General features: G+C 37.2%; 2 protein-coding genes across 2 annotated transcripts in view; one reads left to right on the top strand and one right to left on the bottom strand.

Annotated features, from left to right (window-relative positions):
- LOC133540949 (TSC22 domain family protein 2-like) overlaps positions 1 to 5,193 on the top strand; it is a gene marked incomplete at its 5' end in the record, with an annotated part of 57,131 nt that extends 51,938 nt beyond the window's left edge. Inside the window, 2 exons of the mRNA XM_061884034.1 lie at positions 3,423 to 3,474; positions 3,543 to 5,193. Of these exons, the coding sequence (XP_061740018.1) occupies positions 3,423 to 3,474; positions 3,543 to 3,836 (346 nt within the window). The remainder of the gene's footprint in view (positions 1 to 3,422; positions 3,475 to 3,542) is intronic.
- The window catches only part of LOC133540574 (arf-GAP with coiled-coil, ANK repeat and PH domain-containing protein 2-like), a 1,007,806-nt gene that overhangs the window by 555,947 nt on the left and 426,107 nt on the right, over positions 1 to 25,752 (bottom strand). The window lies entirely within an intron of this gene.

Below are 25,752 nucleotides of genomic sequence, written 5' to 3' on the forward strand. Positions count from 1 at the left end.
TTTTAAGCCCAATGTTATACAAGATGTATAAGTAGCGGGTCCCAACTCTATTAGGGGTCCTTGACCTGGAAAATGTTGCTGCTAATTCTCTACAAAGAGTGAAATATTTCAAGAAATATTTCTTAATCATTTGTATGATTATGAAATCTCTGTAGATTTTAATTACCTTATGGTACTCCGGCTTCCTCCCACTTCCAAAGACATGCACCAGGGGATAGGTTGATTGGCAACACTAAATTAGCCCTAGTGTGTGAATGTGAGTGTGAATGTTGTCTGTCTATCTGTGTTGGCCCTGCGATGAGGTGGCGACTTGTCCAGGGTGTACCCCGCCTTCCGCCTGATTGTAGCTGAGATAGGCGCCAGCTCCCCCCGCAACCCCAAAAAGGAATAAGCGGTAGAAAATGGATGGATGGATGGATGAATTTATAGCCTTTAATTAGTGTCTTAGTCTGAAGGGAACACCTGGAATCAAATTTGTCTTAATGGTAATGGTGTGGCTATGTATGTGTATAGTGTGCATATGTATGTATATATTTATAATTTATGTATATACAAGTTCATCAAGTCTTCCCAACGTGTCCTGGGTCTTCCCCGTGGCCTCCTACCGGTTGGACGTGCCCGAAACATCTCCTTAGGGAGGCGTTCGGGTGGCATCCTGACCAGATGCCCGAACCACCTGATCTGGCGTTGGGAAAACTATGTCTCCCAGCTGGCCTGGGAAGGCCTCGGGATCCCCCGGGAAGAGCTGGGGAGAGGGAGGTCTGGGCTTCCCTGCTTAGGCTGCTGCCCCCGCGACCCGACCTCTGATAAGCGGAAGAAGATGGAAGTTAATTAAGTTTGTACATAGCGTGAACTGGTAGTTCTAGCTCAGAGTGATGGGGTGGAATTAAATAAGTGTAAACTTCTTCTTGTCATGGCATGATTTATATTTGGTATTTTTTCCGTGTTAGTCTGTCTCCTGGGTGCACCCTTTTTCCCTGTTTACTGTCGGTTTCCACTGGCACCGATTCTCCTCACCTGTCTTAGTTTTGCAATCTGTGTTCCCACCAGGTGTTTTGGTTAATCACCTCCCTTTATAGTTTCCTGTCACCCAGCAATAGTTGCTGGGTCAATGTTTGCTATCGGCAACATTTACGTTTCTCCTGTTTTCTCTCCTCGCTCTAGTGTTCTTTGTACAGTCTTACTTTCCCCGTTTTTTCACCCTTGGTGACATTTTGGTTTTGTTTAGCTCCACGCTTGTTAGCGTCCTCAGTTTGTATTTATGATTCTGCTTTATATATATTTTAAAAGACTTAGTCTTACCACTACGCTATTCCTGCTTGTTTCCTGCGTTGGAGAGAAACGCTACCAGCGCAGCAATGCACCCCCCCCCCCCCCCCCCCCCAAAACGTAACACTTCTCACGTCTTTTCAAATATGTAAAAAAATAAAGAAAGTTCATTGAAGTGAATTATATTTATATAGCGCTTTTCTCCCAGTGGCTCAAAGCGCTTTCACATAGTGATAGCCAATATCTAAGTTCCTTTTAAAGCAGTGTGGGTGGCACTGGGAGCAGGTGGGTAAAGTGTCTTGCCCATGGACACAACGGCAGTGGATAGGATGGCGGAAGCGGGGATCGAACCTTGAACCCTCAGGCAATTGCTCATTCTGTTTATTTTTTTTCGTTTTTTTATTCTCCATTGTTTTCATTTTGTTAGAATGGCTGTTAAGGCAGCACGGTGGAACAGGGGATAGTGCATGAAAGTCCTGAATAGTCTTGGGTTCTATCCCGGGCTGGGGATCTTTCTGTGTGGAGTTTGCATGTTCTCGTGACTACGTGGGTTCCCTCCGGGTACTCCGGCTTCCTCCCACCTCCAAAAACATGCACCTGGGGATAGGTTGATTGGCAACACTACATGGTCCCTAGTGTGTGAATGTGAGTGTTGTCTGTCTGTCTGTGTTGGCCCTGCGATGAGGTGGCGACTTGTCCAGGGAGTACACCGCCTTCCGCCCGAATGCAGCTAAAATAGGCTCCCGCGACCCCAAAAAGGACAAGCGGTAGAAATGGATGGATGGATAATGGCACTGTATTGGATCAGGCTTGCTCCTGTTTTTTGGCATATTTGAAATAAAAATATATCATATCAAAACTTATTGAAGGGTTTGTTTTTAAGAATTTCCTGTCAAAGCAAAAATAGAAAAAATTCTATTGAAAATGTACAATTTTAGCTCAAAGTTTAATACTCATGCAGAATTTCATAGAGGGAATATCTCATTTTGTAATGAGTTGAGTTTCTCATATACAGTGGGGCAAAAAAGTATTTAGTCAGCCATCCATTGTGCAAGTTCTCCCACTTAAAATGATGACAGAGGTCTGTAATTTTCATCATAGGTACACTTCAACTGTGAGAGACAGAATTAAAAAAAAAAAAAACAGGAATTCAAATTGTAGGAATTTTAAAGAATTTATTTGTAAATTATGGTGGAAAATAAGTATTTGGTCAACCATTCAAAGCTCTCACTGATGGAAGGGGGTTTTGCCTCAAAATCTCACGATACATGGCCCCATTCATTCTTTCCTTAACACGGATCAATCGTCCTGTCCCCTTAGCAGAAAAACAGCCCCAAAGCATGATGTTTCCACCCCCATGCTTCACAGTAGTTATGGTGTTCTTGGGATGCAACTCAGTATTCTTCTTCCTCCAAACACGACGAGTTGAGTTTATACCAAAATTGATACATGGATGATACAGCAGAGGATTGGGAGAATGTCATGTGGTCAGATGTAACCAAAATAGAACTTTTTGGTATAAAATCAACTCGTCGTGTTTGGAGGAAGAAGAATACTGAGTTGCATCCCAAGAGCACCATACCTACTGTGAAGCATGGGGGTCGAAACATCATGCTTTGGGGCTGTTTTTCCGCTAAGGGGACAGGACGATTGATCCGTGTTAAGGAAAGAATGAATAGGGCCATGTATCGTGAGATTTTGAGCCAAAACCTCCTTCCATCAGTGAGAGCTTTGAATGGTTGACCAAATACTTATTTTTCACCATAATTTACAAATAAATTCTTTAAAATTCCTACAATGTGAATTCCTGGATTTTTTTTTCACATTCTGTCTCTCACAGTTGAAGTGTACCTATGAGGAAAATTACAGACCTCGGTCATCATTTTAAGTGGGAGAACTTGCACAATCGGTGGTTGACTAAATACTTTTTTGCCCCACTGTACTTAGATGGGGGGAAAAAGAGTTTGGGACTTTAAGTCTTTATTTTTGTGTGAAAAAACAGACATAACGTTTTGTTTGTTTGTAGTCTCTTAGCAATAACCACAATGCATCACTTTGTGTCCGCAGCCCGTTTAGTCGCCAGGAGCTGCTGCCAGCAGCAACTGATGCAATGTGAGACACGCCTCTCATGTGTTGTTGTCTTTTGCCCACAGTGCGTCCGGCGCCAGCGTCGTGGCCATCGACAACAAGATCGAACAGGCTATGGTGAGTCCCCGCCTCCTCCGCCCAAGTCCATCGGGTCGCGGTGTAACCCTCACGTGTGGTTTCTCTAGGATCTGGTGAAGAGCCATCTGATGTACGCCGTCCGCGAGGAGGTGGAGGTGCTGAAGGAGCAGATCAAGGAGCTGTTCGAGAGGAACTCCATGTTGGAGCGCGAGAACGCCGTGCTCAAGTCCTTGGCCAACTCGGACCAGCTCAGCCAGCTCAGCCCGGGCGGCAGCGGCGGCAGCAGCAGCAGTACGTCACCGCCGCCGCCGCAACAACAACAACACTCGGCCATTACAAACAACACGCACCACGAGGGGAGTCAGAGCGGCCACCATCAGCCCAACATCACCTCGGCGTGATTCCCCCCGCCCCCACACATATATAAACACACATTCACACACCCACGTCCTGTTAGCAAAACATACCGTCCCTAAAGCGTGCTAAAATGCCTTTTATCGCCCGTTGAGAAATGTTATTTCTGGCTGCGAGAAAGCTGAAACGGACGGTGGCTTAAGGGGAAGCCAAGGTGCACACCGTAACGTGGCATCGAACCCGGGCGTGGCCCCGCAAAGTCCGGCCCGGAACGGCAGGAGCCCAGCATGATTCGCTGCAACAAAAACTCCCCGTCCCCCTACCCACCCACAATCTTATTTTCATTAATACTTGTATTTTTATTTAGCGTTTATTTATTTCACAGCTGCTATTTTTTTTCCATGAACAAAATGTCACTTTTTTTTTTTTGTTTTGTTTTGGGACTGTCAGGTTTCTCTGTCAAGCAAGTACGAGTCAAGTCGGCAATAATAAGTCCCGCAAACGTTTGAAAGAGAGCCAACACTACGTTAAGTTGAATGTATATTTTGTAAAGCATTGAGAGTGAAGAAGGTATGTACAGTAATAGGGTGTCCAAACAAATATGGGCTGGCAGGTTTTGTTCAAGAAAACTATCGATTCTCTAGGCGTTCTTAGTCTAAATAAGGGTGGGAGGGCTTTGTTTGGGGGATGAAAAGCTGTGAAAATTGTTGGACCTACTTCATAACCAAAGATGTAAAAGCTGTGTAAGTCGTTTTTTTGTTTGTCATCCTTTTTTAAACGCACTATATCGTTTCTGGCTCTTTGCATGACGCGCATGCCCTATAACCACAACCCTTTTCTTAAAGTCACAGTTTTAAACCGGCATGTTTTCAGTCTGGGAAGGATAGCGGAAAGTGTGGCGCAGGAGAGGAGAGGAGAAGGTGGGGGGGGAGAAAAAAGAAAAGGAAGTTAGAAAAGGAGCCGTTTTTGTTTTTTTTTTGTTCTGGATTTTAATGTATTTAACTGGATTGTAGTGTTCCAACATGTCCGACAAACAAAACACACTTTTCTCAACGTCACGCCGGGGAGAGAGAGAGAGAGTATTAGGGGATGTTCTTGTTCCGTCTTGTCTGTCGTGCCTCCTTTTTGCTGTCGTCAGCTCTTTCTGACGCGCTCCTTGTGGCTTAGAACCAAACCAAAATACTTGGGGATTGTACAACTTTTTTTTTTTTTTTTCTTACACACACAACGGGGGTTGTTTCTTTTGTGTCTTTTCATTTTGAAGGAGATGCCGCGTACATGCCAAGTGTACTGTATGGAAGTGTTCACTGAGCCTTGGAGAGAATATCTTAACGACGCCCTTGCAATGTGCTGTTCAGACGATTTTAGTTTTCAGACAATAATAAATTACTGTTTTATTAAGAACATCGGGGGGGGTTTTATTGTCTCGCTCATGGTCGTACATCTGAAAAATGGCAATTGGATCGGCTGACTCACGTCAACATAAGCGGTTGTCGACATGACCTAGACTAAAACTAGCACGTCTACTTAAAATTTAAGACTAATATCCATTTTTTGTTCAATATTATTAATACAAGTTAAGTGTAATATTTCCTACTGAAAACTAATGCAAACATGTCCACTTGGGAGGACATTGGTTCTCAGTGCTTATTCATTCAATTAACATTGAATTAGTAGGAAAAAAATCTATTTTGTATGGCAAAAAAATTGATATTTTTATTTATTTTTATTGCTTATATTTGAGTTTTTAGTCAATACTCAAGTTGGATTTATTAAAAAAAAAAAACTTTAATTATTTTTTATTTAAAAAATGTTTTTTAACCTATTGTTAAAATGTTGTAGCTTTTTTGGGGGGTGGTAAATTATTGTAACTAAAGGTAAAAATGTGTGCTACGTCCCACTGAAAACAGCATTATTCTCAAAACTAATGCAAACATGTCCACTTGGGAGGACATTGGTTCTCAGTGCTTATTCATTCAATTAATATTGAATTAGTTGGAAAAAAAATCTAGTTTGTACGGCAAAATTTTTTTTTTTTAATTTATTTATATTGCTCATATTTCACATGTTTTAGTCAAAACTCAATTTGGATTTATTGAAAAAAAATGTTTTTATTTTTTATAAAAACATTTTTTTTAACCTATTGTTAAAATGTTGTGGCTTTTTTGAGGGGTGTTAAATTATTGTAAATAAAGGTAAAAATATGTGCTACATCCCACTGAAAACAGCATTATTCTCAAAACTAATGCAAACATGTCCACTTGGGAGGACATTGGTTCTCAGTGCTTATTCATTCAATTAACATTGAATTAGTAGGAAAAATATCTATTTTCTATGGCAAAAAAATTGGATATTTTTATTTATTTTTATTGCTCATATTTCACCTGTTTTAGTCAGAACTCTATTTTGATTTAATGAAAAATATTTTATATATATCAATCAATCAATCAATGTTTACTTATATAGCCCTAAATCACTAGTGTCTCAAAGGGCTGCACAAACCACTACGACATCCTCGGTAGGCCCACATAAGGGCAAGGAAAACTCACACCCAGTGGGACGTCGGTGACAATGATGACTATGAGAACCTTGGAGAGGAGGAAAGCAATGGATGTCGAGCGGGTCTAACATGATACTATGAAAGTTCAATCCATAATGGATCCAACACAGTCGCGAGAGTCCAGTCCAAAGCGGATCCAACACAGCAGCGAGAGTCCCGTTCACAGCGGAGCCAGCAGGAAACCATCCCAAGCGGAGGCGGATCAGCAGCGCAGAGATGTCCCCAGCCGATACACAGGCAAGCAGTACATGGCCACCGGATCGGACCGGACCCCCTCCACAAAGGAGAGTGGGACATAGAAGAAAAAGAAAGGAAACGGCAGATCAACTGGTCTAAAAAGGGAGTCTATTTAAAGGCTAGAGTATACAAATGAGTTTTAAGGTGAGACTTAAATGCTTCTACTGAGGTAGCATCTCGAACTGTTACCGGGAGGGCATTCCAGAGTACTGGAGCCCAATATATATTTTTTAACCTATTGTTAAAATGTTGTGGATTTTTTGGGGGGTGTTAAATTATTGTAAATATAGGTACAATCTGTGCTACATCCCAACATTATTCTTAAAATTAATGGGGGAAAAAAGGATGCTGGTTCTCAGAATATTTATTCAATTAACATATTGAATCAGGAAGAACTTACTACCTTGTTAGGGAAAAGAAATACAATCATTTTGTTTACATTTATTTCAGTAATATAACCTGTTTTAGTCATTTTTTTTCAAATGACAAAAAAAACAAAAAAAGGGGATTATGGGGGTATTTATTATTGTAAATATATGGACAATATGTGCTATATCCCACTAGGAACCACATTATTCTCAAAAATAATACAAAAATGTGGACGCTGGTGTTCTTGAGAAAATACAATAATTTTGTTTACCTTTATTTCAGCAATGTAAGCAGTTTTACTCATTTTATTTTGAATTAATAAACAACAAAAACAAGGATATGTATTTTTTTGGGGGGAGGGGGGGGTTATTATTGTAAATATATGCACAATCTGTGCTTTATCCCACTGAGAACCACATTACTCTCAAAACTAATGCAAAAATGTCCACTGGGGAGGACGCTGGTGTTCTGAGAAAATACAATATTTTTGTTTACATCTATTTCAGCAATTTAACTTGTTTTAGTCATTTAATTTTGAAGGATTGAAAATTAAATTTTGCAGATATTTTGTTGTATTTAATTATTGTAAATATAGGTACAAGCTGTGCTACATACCACTGACAATTTGCATTGTTCTAAAAACCAATGCAAAAATGTCCACTGGGGAAGACACTGGTTCTCAGAGAATATCAATTCTATTTTTTATATAAATTTTTTTTGTCCTGTCCAGCCACTCAGGCAAATCATATTGTTGATGTAGATGCCAATATCGGCTGTACACATTTACTCTAGAAAAGCGAAGTGTAGGATACTTCTATTGTTGCCTTATTTGTATCTGACTTTATTAAATGAATTAATTCATGTTTGGCGCAGCCGGACCAGAGCAGGAGGGGATAGAAAAGAGAAAAAAAGGAAGACAGAGACAACTAGAACAAAAACAGAACAACATCAGCAAATAGGATATGTCCAAATATGATGGCAAAAGTGATTGCAAAGAAGCAGTTAGTGATGTAAATCTTAATAACACAAAAATGACAAGGAACATTATTACACTACAAATGAAGCAATACAAATACCAATAGAAATAACACTATTGATAATAAATAATAATGACCTCTATTAACAACACAATTGTTTCAAATGCAACAATACATATGTGTAATGATAACTTCAGTTACAAAAGAAAGGAGGTAAGTGGAGGGGAAGAAAGAAACAAACTGTATTAACCTTGTAGATTGTTATAGTAACAATAGGTTACGCTTTGTCAGTGTGCTGTGTTTTACCCAATTTCCCCTAGGTGAGTAAAGTTTGATGATTATGTGTGTACAGTGAATGTATATGTACAGTATACATGTATGTTTAATAATAATAGATTTTATTTGAAAAAAAACACTTTACATTGAACGAACAACCGCAAAGTGCTACAGTGTATTAAAATAAAAATAAAAAGATAATACAAATAAATTAATTATAAAAACTTGAACAGCCTAATAGCTACAACTACTATGCATATATATATAAAACTTTTTTTTTTTTAAAGAAGGGTTTTTAAGCCTTTTTTAAAAGCATCCGCAGTCTGAGGTGCCCTCAGGTGGTCAGGGAGAGCCTTCCACAGACTGGGAGCAGCGGCGCGGAAAGTTCGTAGCTTTGTCCTTGGAGGTTGGAGGAGGTAAGCCCGTTTGGAGCGGAGGTGTCGTGTGGAGGATTTGGGGGTAAGTAGTTATTTGAGGTAGAGGGGGGTACTTCCATGGTTTGTTTGTACAGTGAATGTGTATGTATGAACAATATATTTGTCTCCCAGTGTGTGCGGAAGCCAACCCCAGACAGCAGATGCGGTGCCGAGGGAACAATGGACCACAGGCCCCACGCAGCCAGGACCCCCACAGGTACAATCTGTGCTATATCCTGGTTCTGATCATCCATCCATCTATCCAATCATTTTCTACCGCTTCTCCATCTTTGGGGTCGTGGGGGGTGCTGGAGCCTATTTCAGCAGCATTCGGGCGGAAGGCGGAGTACACCCTGGACAAGTCGCCACCTCATCGCATAGACAGACAACATTCTGTCATGTCTGTGTGATCATGTTTTGTTTTAGTCATGTTCGGTTTTTTGTTTTTGGACTCTGTGCACTTTTATTTGTTTTGTCACCATAGCCACCCATTACTTTTCACCTGTCCTCATGTCACGCACCTGTCTCACGTTTTGCACTCGCACACCTGTCACTAATCACCACAGCATTATTTAAGCCCGTAGTTGCCAGATAGTCAGCCTGGCGACGTTACCTTTACCCACGTCATGCCATGCGACCTCTACTCACTTCCATAGTTTTGCTTATAGTCATGCCACGTAAGTTTTGTTTATTAATGCCACAGTTAGTGTCTTTAGTTTTTGGTCCATAGTTCTGCCTTTGTGCCAGTCTTTTGTTTTCATTAGTCAAGTTTGTTCTCCGCCATTGTGCGCGCCTTTTTTAGTTTGTTAGTGTTATTAATAGATATGTACTTACATTCACGTCTTGCCCGCGCCAACTTTCCTTTGCCTTCCGGAAAAACAAACCCACAAGTCCACGTACTGACACATTCACACTCACTTTCACACGTATTTATTCAAATATTAACACACTGAATTAGCAAGAAAAAAATATCTTTTTAGCAAAAAAATAAAAATACCGTATTTTGTATACTTTCATTTCAGATACATAACCTGTTTTAGTCATATTTAAATTTTTATTATGATAAAAAAGGGAATTCTATTCTAAATAGTACAATCTGTGATATATATATATATATATATATATGTTCATTAAATTATTAGTAACAAAGTGAACTAGTAACAAAAACCTATATTTGCTAGCAAAAATAATATTTTTTTAACCTCAATTTTGGATGTTTTATTCTGTTTTAATACAAGTTTAAGTAATTGGAAAACAACAAAGTTGTAATTATTGTAATTACTGTAATTATTTACTGTACTGTACAGTGGTACCTCAACTTAATAGTGTTCATATTTAAGCCAAGAATGTAAGGAGTCATACCAAAGACTATAAAAACAGGACCCATTACCTCCCTGCTTGGCACTCAGCATCAGGGTTTGGAATTTGGGGGTTAAATCACCAAAAATTATTGCCGGGCGTGGCCACCGCTGCTGCTCACTGCTCCCCTCACCTCCCAGGGGGTGATCTAGTATGATGGGTCAAATTCAGGGAAAATTACCTTAAACGGCGGATATATATTCAAAAATTAATGGAAAAGCTGCTGATGGTGTGTTTGACGGAGAAACCACTAGGAAGAGATAGTGTAGAAGTCCACTTCAAATGCTGTCCATTATTATTACATTACTTCCTAAACCTACTGTAGTTGTTTGCACTACATTCCATTGTGTTGTTTTTCCAGACAACACCTCTTAACTAAAAGTTAGTTTTAGTTTTTTAAAAGACGTGTTACTTGTTAAAAATGTGTGGTTTTGGGGGCCAGGCATCAATATAATCCATTTAAGTTCATTTCAATGCGTGACGTTGAATTGAGATACATATATATATATATATATATATGTTTATTTGAGTTTAGAGCTCTGTCAAATAACCTTGAAATGGCCTATTTTTCAAAATAAAAGCCTTAATGCATGAAACGAGGATGTTTTTTTTCATACACACCCGCACAAATCAACAGATAACATCCAAGTTAGGATGAGTGAAATCTGCTGATTTCCATTACAGTTTATTTACGGTGGTGCATTATTTTGAATCACTTCCACTGCAAGCATCTGTTTATAACCACATTATGTCTTGGATGACGGTCACCCCGTGACATGTCCGTCTGGCCCGGGTAAAAAAAACACCCCTCGTTCAGTTTCATAATGCTGTCATTCACAGTCACGTTGTTACCTGTCACTCACATTAATCTCTCAACTCGCTTCCCTTCTCGTAAAAGTCAGTCAAAAAAAAAAAAAAAACGCGCAACCGGTTTTTCGCTGAGTGTTTGCCCCGAGCAGGAAGGAAAAACACCTGTAAAAACCCCAAATACTGACACGATACTGACACTTGACAATAAATTATTATTTATTCTGGCCATGTATAAATGCAGTAAAAAAATCACAATTATATATATATATATATACACATACTTATATACAGTATATATATTTATATATACACACGCACATATATACATATACATATATGTATACTACCACCACTATGCTTGACGGTAGGAATGGTGTTCCTGGGATGAAAGGCCTCACCTTTTCTCCTCCAAACATATTGCTGGGTATTGTGGCCAAACAGCTGAATTTTTGTTTCATCTGACTAGAGAACTTTCCTCCAGAAGGTTTTATCTTTGTCCATGTGATGTTTGATGGAACAAAAAGGTTCTCTGTTTGGCCACAATACCCAGCAATATGTTTGGAGGAGAAAAGGTCAGGGCTTTAATCCCAAGAACACCACACCTACCGTTAAGCATGGTGGTGGTAGTGTTATGCTCTGGGCCTGTTTTGCTGCCAATGGAACTAAAGCTTTACAGAGAGTAAATGGGACAATGAAAAAGGAGGATTACCTCCAAATTTGTCAGGACAAGCTAAAATCATCAGCCTGGCGCAGTTGGGTGTTCCAACAGGACAATGACCCTAAACACACCTCAAAAGTGGTAAAGGAATGGCTGAATCAGGCTAGAATGAAGGTATTAGAATGGCCTTCCTAAAGTCCTGACTTAAATGTGTGGACAATGCTGAAGAAAGAAATCCATGTCAGAAAAGCAACACATTTAGCTGAACTGCACCAATTTTGTCAAGAGGAGTGGTCAAAAATTCAACCAGAAGCTTGTGGATGGCTACCAAAAGGGCCTTATTGCAGTGAAACTTGCCGAATAATATGCAACCAAATATTAACATTGCAGTACGTATACTTTTTGTCAGAGGTATTTGTTGTTGAACCCCAAGATGCAGAGACGGAGGCAGGCATAGAATATGAACTATTATTTAACTCAAACTAAACAAGAACAAACAAAAAGCACGCACGTGGGCGGACTAACAAACTAAAGGAGCTAGCAATGTAAGCTAGAAAACAAAAAGGAACTTTAGCATGGAAGTTAGCGGATAGCAAACAGAAAAACTGGAAATAACTAATGCTAACAGAAACAGCTTACCTGTACGACGACAGGTAGTAGCTGTAACAAAAAAAACATGACAGGTAGCACGACAAGGGTGACATGTGGCAACGACAATACAATGGTCCAGCAACTGAGATAAGACAAAGCAGGTACAAATAGAAGCGGGCTGATTGGCAACAGGTGTGGCCAGGTGCCAATCAGCCGCAGCTGAGGAGGAACGCAGCACTCAGGGAACAAGACAGGAAGCTGACAAAATAAGAGCACTAGACAGGAACTAAAGACAGGAGATACTAAACACAGAGGAAACAGACAAATGCAGAGGAAAAAACTAAAACAGACAAACTGTCAGGGGAACGCCTGACACTTTTGACCCAGCAGATTTGCTCACATTTTCAGTAGACCCATAACAAATTCACAAAAGAACCAAACTTCATGAATGTTTTTTGTGACCAACAAGTATGTGCAACAATCACTCTATCACAAAAAAAAAGTTATAGAAATGATCGGAAACTCAAGACAGCAATGACATTATGTTCTTTACAAGTGTATGTAAACTTTTGACCACGACTGTATATATATATATATATATATATATATATATATATATATATATATATGTATATATATATATATATATATATATATATATATATATATATATGTATGTATATATATATATGTATATATATGTATGTATGTATGTATATATATATATGTATATATATATGTATGTATGTATATATATATATGTATGTATATATATATATATATATGTATATATATACATACATATATGTATATATAAATATATATACATACATATATATATATATGTATATATATTTATGTATATATATGTATATATATACATGTATATATACATACATATACATACATATATATATATATATATATATATATATATATATATATATATAAATATATATAACATGATTGTGTTACAATACAGTTGAAAAGATAAACTTAAAAGTGTCATATTATGCCAAACCCAAGTTATAAGTGATGTTTATTTTTGAATATTTTTTACCCCCTGTGGGCGGGGCCTACTTTTTTCCAAATAGCAGCCAGTCGATCACACGCCCAGTTACGACCTGTTTGAAAATATTCTGCCTCAGCGTCCTTGAACTTTTTGAAAGCAACATGTTGGGCCTAAATGAAGCATGTTCAAGCATGAAAATGTCTAAATGAGCTAAAAACATTTAACTACTGGAGTACTTAAACTGACCACTAGAAGAGATCAGAGCTCGCAGTTCAGTATCGTGATGCCTGATTGGCTCAGCTTCAGGCAGCAATGCTATGTTGGATTAAAAGAGTGCAAAGGTGTTATTTCACATCTAGTGGGTTCTCATAATGAGGAAAAAGTATTTCATGCTGGATGTTATGCAGCAGATAAAGAATCTTTCTACAATGTGACCTGCAGTGGAATTACTGCAAACTGAAGTTGATCTTGTTCAGACATGACAGTGTGATGATGATGATGAGTCACCTTCACTGTCACACACAACACTTTACTCCCTTTAGTACTCCATCCTCCTCGTCAACACATACTGCTTTTACACATTTATCATGTATTTACACATTTATCATGTATTTACACATTTATCACCCATTTACACTTTTATCATGTATTTACACATTTATCATGTATTTACACATTTATCATTCATTTACACAATTATCACATATTGACTCAATTATGTATTTACACATTTTCCACCTATTTACACAATTATCATGTATTTACACATTTATCATTCATTTACACAATTATCACATATTGACTCAATTATGTATTTACACATTTTCCACCCATTTACACAATTATCATGTATTTACACAATTATCATGTATTTACACATGTATCATGTATTTTACACATTTATCATGTATTTACACGATTATCATGTATCTACACATTTTATCGTGTATTTACACAATTATCGTGTATTACACAATTATCATATATTTACACATTTTAGCTTGTATTTACGCAATTATCATGTATTTACACATTAATCACCTATTTACACATTTTAGCATGTATTTACACAATTGTCCTGTAAGTACACAATTATCATGTACTTACACATTTATCACGTATTAACACAATTATCATATATTTACACATTTTATCATGTATTTACACAATTATCATATATTTACACATTTTAGCATGTATTTACACAATTATCATGTATTTACACATTAATCACCTATTTATACATGTATCATGTATTTACACAATTGTCCTGTAAGTACACAATTATCATGTACTACACAATTATCATATATTTACACATTTTAGCTTGTATTTACACAATTATCATGTATTTACACATTAATCACCTATTTATACATGTATCATGTATTTACACAATTGTCCTGTAAGTACACAATTATCATGTACTTACACATTTATCACGTATTTACACAATTATCATATATTTACACATTTTAGCATGTATTTACACAATTGTCCTGTAAGTACACAATTATCATGTATTTACGCATTTATCACGTATTTACACAATTATCATATATTTACACATTTTAGCATGTATTTACACAATTATCATGTATTTACACAATTATCACGTATTTACACAATTATCATGTATTTACACATCACGTATTTACACAATTATCATGTATTTACACATTTATCACGTATTTACACAATTATCATCATGTATTTACACTTTTATCACGTATTTACACAATCATCATATATTTACACATTTTAGCATGTATTTACACAATTATCATGTATTACACAATTATCATATGTTTACACATTTTAGCATGTATTTGCATTATGTATTTACACAATGATCATGTATTACACAAGTATCATATATTTACACGATTATCATGTATTCTGAAGGAATCAATAAAGTACTATCTTATACAATTATGTATTTACACAATTATCATGTTTTTACACATTTTATTATGTATTGACACATGTATCTTGTATTGACACATTTATCACGTATTCACACAATTATCATGTATTACACAATTGTCATGGATTACACAGATATCATGTATTGACACAATTGTCATACAATGACACAATTATCATGTATTTACATATTTAGCACGTATTTACACAGTTCACGATTGTCATGTATTACACAATTATCATGTGTTTAGACAATTATATACCCTGACAAATCTGCAAATACGTGATAAATGTGTCAATACATGATCATTTTGTAAATATATGATCATTGTGGGCAGCTCGGTGACACAGGGGTTAGTGAATGTGCCAGGTTCTGGGTTCAATGCCTTCCGCCCGAATCCAGCTGAGATAGGCTCCAGCACCCCCCGCAACCCCGATGGGGACAAGCGGTAGAAAATATATGACAATCGTGTAAATACTCAATTGTGTAAATACATAATGTGTCAATATATGATAATCGTGCAAACACATGATAATGTGTCAATACATAATTGTTTAAATACATGATCGTTTTGTAAATACATATTTGTGTAAATATATGATAAATGTGTCAATACATGATAAATGTGTGATACATGTGGCAAAATATGATAATTGTGTAAATACATGATAATTGTGTTGTACATGATAATTGTCAATATATAATAAATGTGTAAATACATGATGATTGTGGAAATATATGACAATTGTGTAAATATAGGATAATTGTGTAAATACATGATCATTGTCATATACTGACACATGTATCATCTTTTTACACATGTATCATGTATCTATACAGTGTATCGTCCTAAGGTCGGGCAATACTGCTTATTTTAGTACCGATATGTTACATTGTCCATACCCATACTGTGATTCCTGAAATAAATAAAAATATCGACAATGTAACAGCATCTTAACAATATCTCATATAATATTTTATTTAACGGGTTGGGCAATTCTGCAAATGTTGGTATCAAGGAGAAATGTCCACACTTCTCACATTAAAGTCCGAACGACAACAACAACAAAACTATTGTAATCTTTCAATAGCTGCTGACGTAACAACCATGACCAACCCTTTGGAAATTCCATGATATGAAAATCCATTTCATATATTTGGATCCAGAAAGGAAGGAACATGTAATTTCATTTCAGACCAATCACAAGTATCGCATCAGAGCGATACAGAATGTGAAATATCACAAGGCCTTACGCAATCAGGGTCCTAGTGTATATTGCACATTCTGTACGCGTGTTGGGAAATGACTTGCTCAGCGTTCTGTCATCGGGACCGCACCTAATAATTACAGTGAAGCTGTTGCCAAGGAAACGTGTAAGTACAATGCCAGGAGAGAATGTACATGTGCAAAATGTGTGTGTGTGTGTTGTAATATTTTGCACACAAAATATAGTACAGTGCATATATAATGCAACGACAAAACTACGACATTATTTACTGTTCAAAATAATGTTGATAGCCAATTTTCTATGGTGCTTTTCCCCCTATAGAGATAAATATTAAACATTAAAAGGAAAAACATTAATGCCACTCGCTATTTTTCATGTATTTTGTTGATTAATCTCTCAATACCACCAACTTCATTGTCAAATAGCAAAAATTATTATTGTTTTCATAATCAGAATATTCTATTATTTTTTATTATTATTTTAAAAAAAGGTAGCCACAGTTTTCTTTTTGGTTTGAATATATTGAAATGAGCTAATTTTTACGTTGTCTCTTTTACACAAGGAGTAAATAGCACCACTAAGCGGTCAAATTGTGTACTGCCCTCGTCTCTTCCCTTTAAGACACAATGTGTGTGTGTATATATATATGTGTATATATATATATATATATATATATATATATATATACATACATATATACATATATATATATACATATATATATATATATATACATATATATATACGGGTACAAGCGGCCGAAATGAGTTTCCTCCGCCGTGTGGCGGGGCTCTCCCTTAGAGATAGGGTGAGAAGCTCTGCCATCCGGGAGGAACTCAAAGTAAAGCCGCTGCTCCTTCACATCGAGAGGAGCCAGATGAGGTGGTTCGGGCATCTGGTCAGGATGCCACCCGAACGCCTCCCTAGGGAGGTGTTTAAGGCACGTCCAACCGGTAGGAGGCCACGGGGAAGACCCAGGACACGTTGGGAAGACTATGTCTCCCGGCTGGCCTGGGAACGCCTCGGGATCCCCCGGGAAGAGCTAGACGAAGTGGCTGGGGAGAGGGAAGTCTGGGTTTCCCTGCTTAGGCTGTTGCCCCCGCGACCCGACCTCGGATAAGCGGAAGATGATGGATGGATGGATATACATATATACATATATATATACATATATACATATATATATATATATATATATATATATATATATATATAAAATAAATTATTATTATTTGTCAACACACACGTCGCCCTGCGATGAGGTGGCAGCTTTTCCAGGGTGTACGCCGCCTTCCGCCCGATTGTGGCTGAGATAGGCACACGCGACCCCAAAAGGGAATAAGCGGTAGAAATGGATGAATTGATAGAAGAAAGTTGACGCGAAGAAGGTATTTGCAATATAATTTACAAACAACAAAGAACATTGTTATTTTTACAATAGAGTTGGGTGGGCGATAAAGTAAATGTTGATATCAAGTGAATACTTTACAGCCATGGTCAATATAGCCAATAATGATACTGATGTATTTATTAATTTTTTTACCGATTTTAAAAATTAATTTGTCATTTAAAAAAATTAAACAATGATGATAATCATCGTCATTATCATCATCCATGAATTTATCAACGTGGACCCCGAATCAAACAAGTTGAAAAACGTATTCGGGTCAATTGTACGGAATATGTACTGTACTGTGCAATCCATTAATACATTTTTCAATCAATCAATCCCGAGAAAAGTGTATTATTTATAACACTTTTTGAAAAAATAAAATAAAATAAATAAATACATCCACAGATCTCTTCTCAGCAAATAATTTGTTGTTTTTTACTGCAACTATGAAACTGTACTTTACTGTCTCATTTATTAGTTGATGTTACATAGTGAGTAAATAGCAGCATCTAGTGGTCATTTTGAGTATCGTCATCACCTAGTTCTATGAACACACAACGTAAACGTTGTATTCATCCTTTATTATTATCACTATTTGCATTATCACTATTATCGTCATTAATACATGTATGCATATTATTAGTTCATGAAGAAGACTGAACTTTAATGTGTTTTTTTTATGTTATTATTTTTTGCAATATGATTTAAGAACAGTAGATGACAGTATTAGCTTAAACAACAAGTGATTTTCTGGAGAGTGGGCTGCAATGTATTGATATCAATCCAATACCGTACAATCAGGGCCAACATTACCAATACAGATATATATATATATATACACACATATATATGTGTATATATATCTACATATATATATATATATATATATATATATATATATATATATATACATATATATGTATATATATATATATATATGTATATATATACATATATATATATATATATTATAAATATATATATGGCAGATGCACTGCCACTAACCCCTCTTCCACCGTGAATCCCATATATATATATATATATATATATATATATATATATTTATATATATATATATATATATATATATATATATTGGTTTTACAGATATATTTTTAAATAAATAGAACAACGATAATCATAATAATAATAACAACAATATTAATCATCATTATCATCATCATCATACTCAGAAAAGTTGATTATTTTTCTATGGTTTTTTGTAAAAAATATATTGACAGTTCTCTTCTCGGTTAATTATGTGGTAATTCATTTAATTATAAAACTAATGTGCAATGACACCAAAAGCCTATTCTATTCTAACACTGTACATCCTTTTTATTCATTAGATGACATGACATAAGGAGAAAATAGCAACATCTAGTGGTCGATTTGAGTATTGTAAAGGTAAACTTTGTATTCATCAAATAATAATATTACTAATAATATCATCATCATTATCATTATAATCATACTCAGAAAAGTTTATTATTTATCAATGATTGTTTGTAAAAATATATTGACACTTATTTTCTCTGTTAATTATGTGGTAATCTATTTAAAAATAAAACTAAAAAGACTAATGTGCAATGACAACAGAAGCCTATTGTATTCTAACACTGCGTCCTTTTTATTCATTAGCTGACACAACATAAGGAGTAAACAGCAACCTCTTGTGGTCAATTTGAGTATTGTAAACGTAAACTTTGTATCAGAATCAGCTTTATTGTCATTCATCCTATATTATTATTATTACAAATAATCATAATAGTATTAACTACTGTTATTATCATTACTGATATAATACTATAAATAGTACCACAGATGCATGCATATATGCATATTATTGTTTTAAAAAAAGTGATGATGAGAAGTCAACTGCAATTTGTTTATTTTATTTTTATTTATTTATTTGTATTTATTTTTTGCAATATGATCCAAAACAGTAGATGACAGTATTAACTGAAACAATGGGGTGCTCTTCTGCAGAGTGGGGGTAGGCGATACTGCACTTTTTTATTATTAATTCAGCACTGTACAATCAGGGCCAATATTATCAATACTGACACGAATATGTGGCGACTTGTCCAGGGTGTATCCCGCCTTCCGCCCAAATGCAGCTGAGATAGGCTCCAGGACAAGTGGTTGAAAATGGAAGGATGGATACAAATAATTTTTCTTTTTTTCTACAGTTTATTTAAATGACATATATTTTTTGTAAACAGATAAATACAACAATAATGATCAAGATCATACTGAGAAAAGTGTATTGTTTTTTTTTAATTCTCTGCTTTGAAAATTGTGTGGTAATGTTTGTAATTATAAAGCTCAAACGGCTCATTTGCAATGACAATAAAAGCCTATTCTATTCTAATACTGTACGTCGCTCTCATGTATTAGTTGACGTAACATAAGTAGGAAATAGTGGCCTCTAGTGGTCAATTTTAGTATCGTAAACGTAAATGTCGTACCCATCATTTATTGTTATTAATATTAATATGAGATAAGTTCCAGCTCCCCCAGCGACCCCGAAAGCGACAAGCGGTAGAAAATGGATGGATTGGTATCAAGATAAGTAGGAAATAGCTGCATCAAGTGGTCAATTTGAGTATCGTAAACGTTATATCCATCCTATATTATTATTACTATTATTATTATAATGAGCTCCAGCACCCCTCATCCCCCGCGGGCCCGAAAGGGACAAGCTGTAGGAAATGAATGGATGGATGGAATTCATAAAAATTATTGGTATAAACAAGTTGCACGTTTTTTTTAATGAAATTATTTTGCAATTTGATTTAAGAACAGCAGATGGCAGTGTTAGCTAACATAATTGTGTGCTATTCGGGAGCGTAGGGTGGTCGATACTGCTGACATTGATATCAATCCAACGCTGTACATTCAAGGCCAAAACTACCAATTCTTTATTTTTTTTATTTTTTACAGATTATTAAATGAATTTGAATTTTTTTTAACAAGTAAATGTAACGATATCCACAATGTGACAGTATGAAAAAAAATCAAAACACTGATATTTGGGAACTAAACGTAAATAAATGAATATGTCGATGTCAATAGAGGTAGTATTGAGTTGAGTTGAGTTTGAGTTTATTTGGAACATGCAAGCATACAACATGATACATCACAATTTCCAGTTCCTCTATTCAACATGGTCGAAAAGGAGTAGGAAGAAGCAAATATTATTTAATCCTACTCCTTTTTCTTTTACATAGCAGTTGCTAAAACTGCTATGCATATACTCTAAAAGTGATAACAACAACAACAAAAATAATTCACAATATATAAGTAATAACAATAAAAATTAATAATTCACAATATACTCCACAAGTAATAACAATACAAATAAATGATTCAATAGATAATAATTGGTGAAGTAAGTCGTATTTCATCTCGTGAGATGAGTAAGATTATCTTGAAAATGGATGGATGGGTTGAATAAATTCAGAATGTTTATCATGGTTCTTCTTCTTTGTACTTTGTAAACACTTTAAATTTGAAAAGTTTCTTGAAGTGGATCATATTAGTACATTGTTGGATTTATTTGCTTCATCCATTCCATAATTTAATTCCACATCATCATCGGCGGTTTTAAATATCTCAATATTTTTAGGCCATATCGCGATACACGATATATATCTCCATATTTTGCCTTAGCCTTGAATGAACACTTGATGCATATAATCACAGCAGTATGATGATTCTATGTGTCTACATTAAAACATTCTTCTTCATACTGCACTAATATATGCTACTTCTAAACTTTCATGCAGAGAAGGAAATCACAACTAAGTCAATTCACCAAAAGTGTATTTATTAAACAGCTATTAAGCAGTGGCACAAACATTCATGTCATTTCCAAAACAGAACGTGCAAGATTGTCAGAGACATTTTAAAACAAGCTATGAGTGCACTTTTGTGCATGATGTCACTAAGACGACATATCAAAACAACACTAAAATAAAGTGCACTTTTTTTACAGAACGCCACTACAATAGTTTAAAACAAATAAAGTGCACTTTTGTGCATGATGTCACACAAGATATTTCAGTAACTGTCAAATAAAAATGAGCTACATAATAGGAAATCAAATCGATATGTTGTAGGTTATCTCCTTATATTGTTGACTATTTTTTTCATAAGGTTTTGATGTGGAAATGTTTGCCTCGGCTTTTTGTTGGTGTGGCACTGAATGGAGATGTCGACATGTGGAGTTTCAAGCACTCTTCATTTTGTAGCAGGTGTGCAGTGGCATAAAACACTGAAAGTGATTGTTCCTATAACCCCTTTGTTTCAAATGTTTGTTCCACTTGGGGCGCGGGCATCTTGTCTGACTCACACCTTTTACACAGCCTTCCTTGTCACGTATTCTTCCTTTTCCCGCTTTCCTTCCACTAATTCAAACTGATCCAGCAGCGATATTGAAGATTGTTTTATTTACAATAATTAAGGAACAGAATACTCGGGAAACAAAATAAATGGTAGCTTATATAAAGCCGAGGTCTACAGACAGGTGAGGTCTACAGACAGGTGAGGTCTACAGACGTTATGCTGGTGCCCGACTGCCAATCACGCGGCCAGCGCGCTCCTGCCCCTTATAGGCCTGCGTGGGAACTTTTCACCACCTGCAAAGGGTGCACACTGACATACAGGCATGAATCACTCAAAAACAATAAAATAAACATAAATTCAAGTATGGCCCTCTATTTGGCTCCTACAAGGTGAGTATTTAAATCAATGGTTCCCAAACTTTTGCAGGCTGGCGCCCCCTTGGCTCCCCAGTGAATTCCTAGCGCCCCCCCCCCCCCCAAAAAAAACCCCAATTTAGTAAACCAATTTATTTTTTAGCAGTTTTAACTGTTTCAGCAACATAGAATGGTAAATAAACATTCCACCAGTAACCTTCATTGTCTCACACTTAATATTAATGGGATGGATGTGCTTGGTGCAGGGACATAAGCTTCTCAACATCAGGCTGGAACTCACTAAGAAGAAGTCGTAGATCCCCGCGGTCAGTAATTTTCAGTCGGTTTCTTTGCTTGGAAAGAAGCAAGGCGACTGCACTGAAGCCCCGTTCTACTAAATATGATGTTGGGAAGGCAATAAAGTACATCTTGACCTTGTTCCACAGCACTTGATAGCAGTCAGAGATTTTTTTTTGTAACCAAAAATCTTGATATGACTTTTTGAAAATTCTGAACATTACAAGCTTGAAATTACAAACCTGAGCTTTTGCTTTTGTAGTCTATGCTGTCGGATCTGACTGGGCCAGAGCGGCGTGTGGTAACCGGACCCTGATGCGTCGTCCACTGACTCGTCCTGCTGCACGTGTTGTGTACAAATCGTCAAACAAACGTTCGAACTTCTGACTTCGACTTCAGACTGCCGCCCCCCTACCGCCCCGTTCTTCCTCACCGCCCCCCAGATCTTTCCACCGCCCCGAGGGGGGCGGTACCGCCCACTTTGGGAACCACTAATTAAAATGATGCTACTTTTTATAGCAACGCTTTTGGCCCACACTTGACAAATCACGGTTGTCTGTTCGACATATTCCCACCTGAAGCCAAACCACCACCAGGCGATGGACCCCCTGCTGTTTTTCTCGGGAATTAATTCTTCCTTCATTTGTTACCAGATTCGCAGCTTCTTTCTCTCGTATTACCACTCGCACCATAGCTAAGGTTACCCATGCTGCTACCTCTCTGCTCCGCGAGGGCGTGTACGTATGTGACGTATCTAAGAAGGTGCGCTTTCTGTCAACAAAGATTGAAAAGAGCCTGTAGTGTAATGGCCGCAGCTAAAAGCAACTGCATGAGAACGTATACTCGAATATCATGATATAGTCATTTTCTATATCGCACAGAGACAAACCCGCGATATATCGATATATCGCTCAGCTCTAATCGGCGGTCACTCGAAGCGAGCATGACGAGCCTCCCGGTAGGGGTGTATCCCTTTATGGAGGATGCCTGTGCGTTACTTTGTTTACCGTGGGGAGACTGGTGCAGATCCTTGACAGATCCAGGTCAGGGTCCAGTGGCATAGAGTCCAAGACGACTGGGGACCCTTTTCTGCCATCCCAGTTGTTGTGACCCTCCATAGGGTTCGCAATCATCCTCCGCCTGTTCCACCATTGAGGTCTTGGGTCGTTATTTCCCCATAACTGGGCCCGCATGGATGTGGGGGGTGCCTTCTTCCGTCATCGCAGCCGTTGTGGTGGTTCTTTAATCTGCCGTCTTCCGCCTGCTCCGCCGAGAGGTCTTCACCATATCCCTGGCTAGGTGGCAGTCAGGTACCAGGCCTTTGCCAAGGGCCACTTGGAGTAACAGTTGTAAAGTGTCACGACTTGGATTGTTTCTCCGACGCAAAGGAAAATTGGCACGAACAAGACGTGAATGTGAGTACATATCTATTTAAACTAACAAATTACAAACAAAGGAAGCAAACAAAAGGCGTGCATGAGGGCAGAGAACAAAATCCACTACAAAACAAAAGACTAGGACAAAGGCTATAAACTATAAACATTAAACAAAACGCTTGCACTGTGACATGAATAAAAAAAAATACTGTGACTGAGACAAGGGAATGAGAAAACAGCATGGCTTGACATGAAGACAGATGAGGGATGTGAAAAGTCGCCAGGCTGACCACCTGGCAACTACAGGTTTAAATAATGAACATGATAATTACAAACAGGTGTGAGAACTGAGGACAGGGGCATGACATGAAGGCAAGGTGAAAATTAATGAGTTGGCATGGTAACAAAGAAAACAAGGAAGAGCAGGAACAGGAACTGAGTGTCCAAAAAATAAAACCAAACATGACAAAAACAAAGCCTGAGGAGCCTCTACTGCCGGATGCACTTTAACGTCATGCCCAAGACCATTCCTAATTAATTCCACATACTGATACACTGAAGGTCTTAAGTGTTGTACGTGCGTACAAATGTTTTAAATTGCGTTTTTCTCTAAGATTATATTTCTCCCATTTTGTTGGGAAGAATTGTTGTACATTCTCGTTTAGCAGGTCATAGTTTGTTTTGTGTATAATTTTAGCTGTTTGCAAATTCACCATGTCGTGGAATTCCAGTATCTTTGATTCAATGAATAAAAGGGTTGGTATGTTGTGTGTTTGTATTGCGTTAAAGGCCTACTGAAACCCACTACTACCGACCACGCAGTCTGATAGTTTATATATCAATGATGAAATATTAACATTGCAACACATGCCAATACGGCCTGTTTAGTTTACTAAATTGCAATTTTTAATTTCCCGCGAGGTATCCTGTTGAAAACGTCGCGGAATGATGACGTGTATGATGACGCGTGCGCGTGACGTCTCGCGTTGTAGCGGACATTTTTTTCCAGCCCGATCCAAGCTATAAGTAGTCTGCTTTAATCGCATAATTACACAGTATTCTGGACATCTGAGATGCTGAATCTTTTGCAATTTGTTCAATTAATAATGGAGAAGTCAAGAAAGAAAGATAGAGGTGGGAAGCGGTGTATTGCAGCTGCCTTTAGCCACACAAACACAGCCGGCGTTTCCTTGTTTAAAATTCCCAAAGGTGAAGCTTTACTATGGATCAGAGCGGTCAAGCGAACATGGATCCCGACCACATGTCAACCGGCAGGTTTTGGTGAGAAAATTGTGGTATTAAGTCGGCTCTTACCGGAGACATCAGCGGAGCTTGCGTCCTGCTGCAGCTGCGTTGCTTCCCTTAGAGACACTGGCGGTCACCACACCCGTGGCCACACCCTTTCGTCTTTCAGGTACTATATAATCTCACTAAAACACTAGTAAAACAATAGGCGGATAAGGGATTTTCCAGAAGTATCCCAGTAAATGTGTCTAATAACATCTGAATCGCTCTCACTGCCCTCGCCTTATTTTTATTATTTTTTTCTAATCCTTCACTCTCACTGTCCTCATCCACAAATCTTTCATACTCGCTCAAATTATTGGGGAAATTATCGCTTTCTCAGTCCGAATCGCTCTCGCTGCTGGTGGCCATGATTGTAAACAATGTTCAGATGTGAGGAGCTCCACAACCCGTGACGTCACGCGCACATCGTCTGCTACTTTTGGTACAGGCAAGGCTTTTTTATTAGCGACCAAAAGTTGCAAACTT

The sequence above is a fragment of the Nerophis ophidion genome, linkage group LG22 (genome assembly GCF_033978795.1).
Source record: "Nerophis ophidion isolate RoL-2023_Sa linkage group LG22, RoL_Noph_v1.0, whole genome shotgun sequence".
Lineage (NCBI taxonomy): Eukaryota > Metazoa > Chordata > Actinopteri > Syngnathiformes > Syngnathidae > Nerophis > Nerophis ophidion.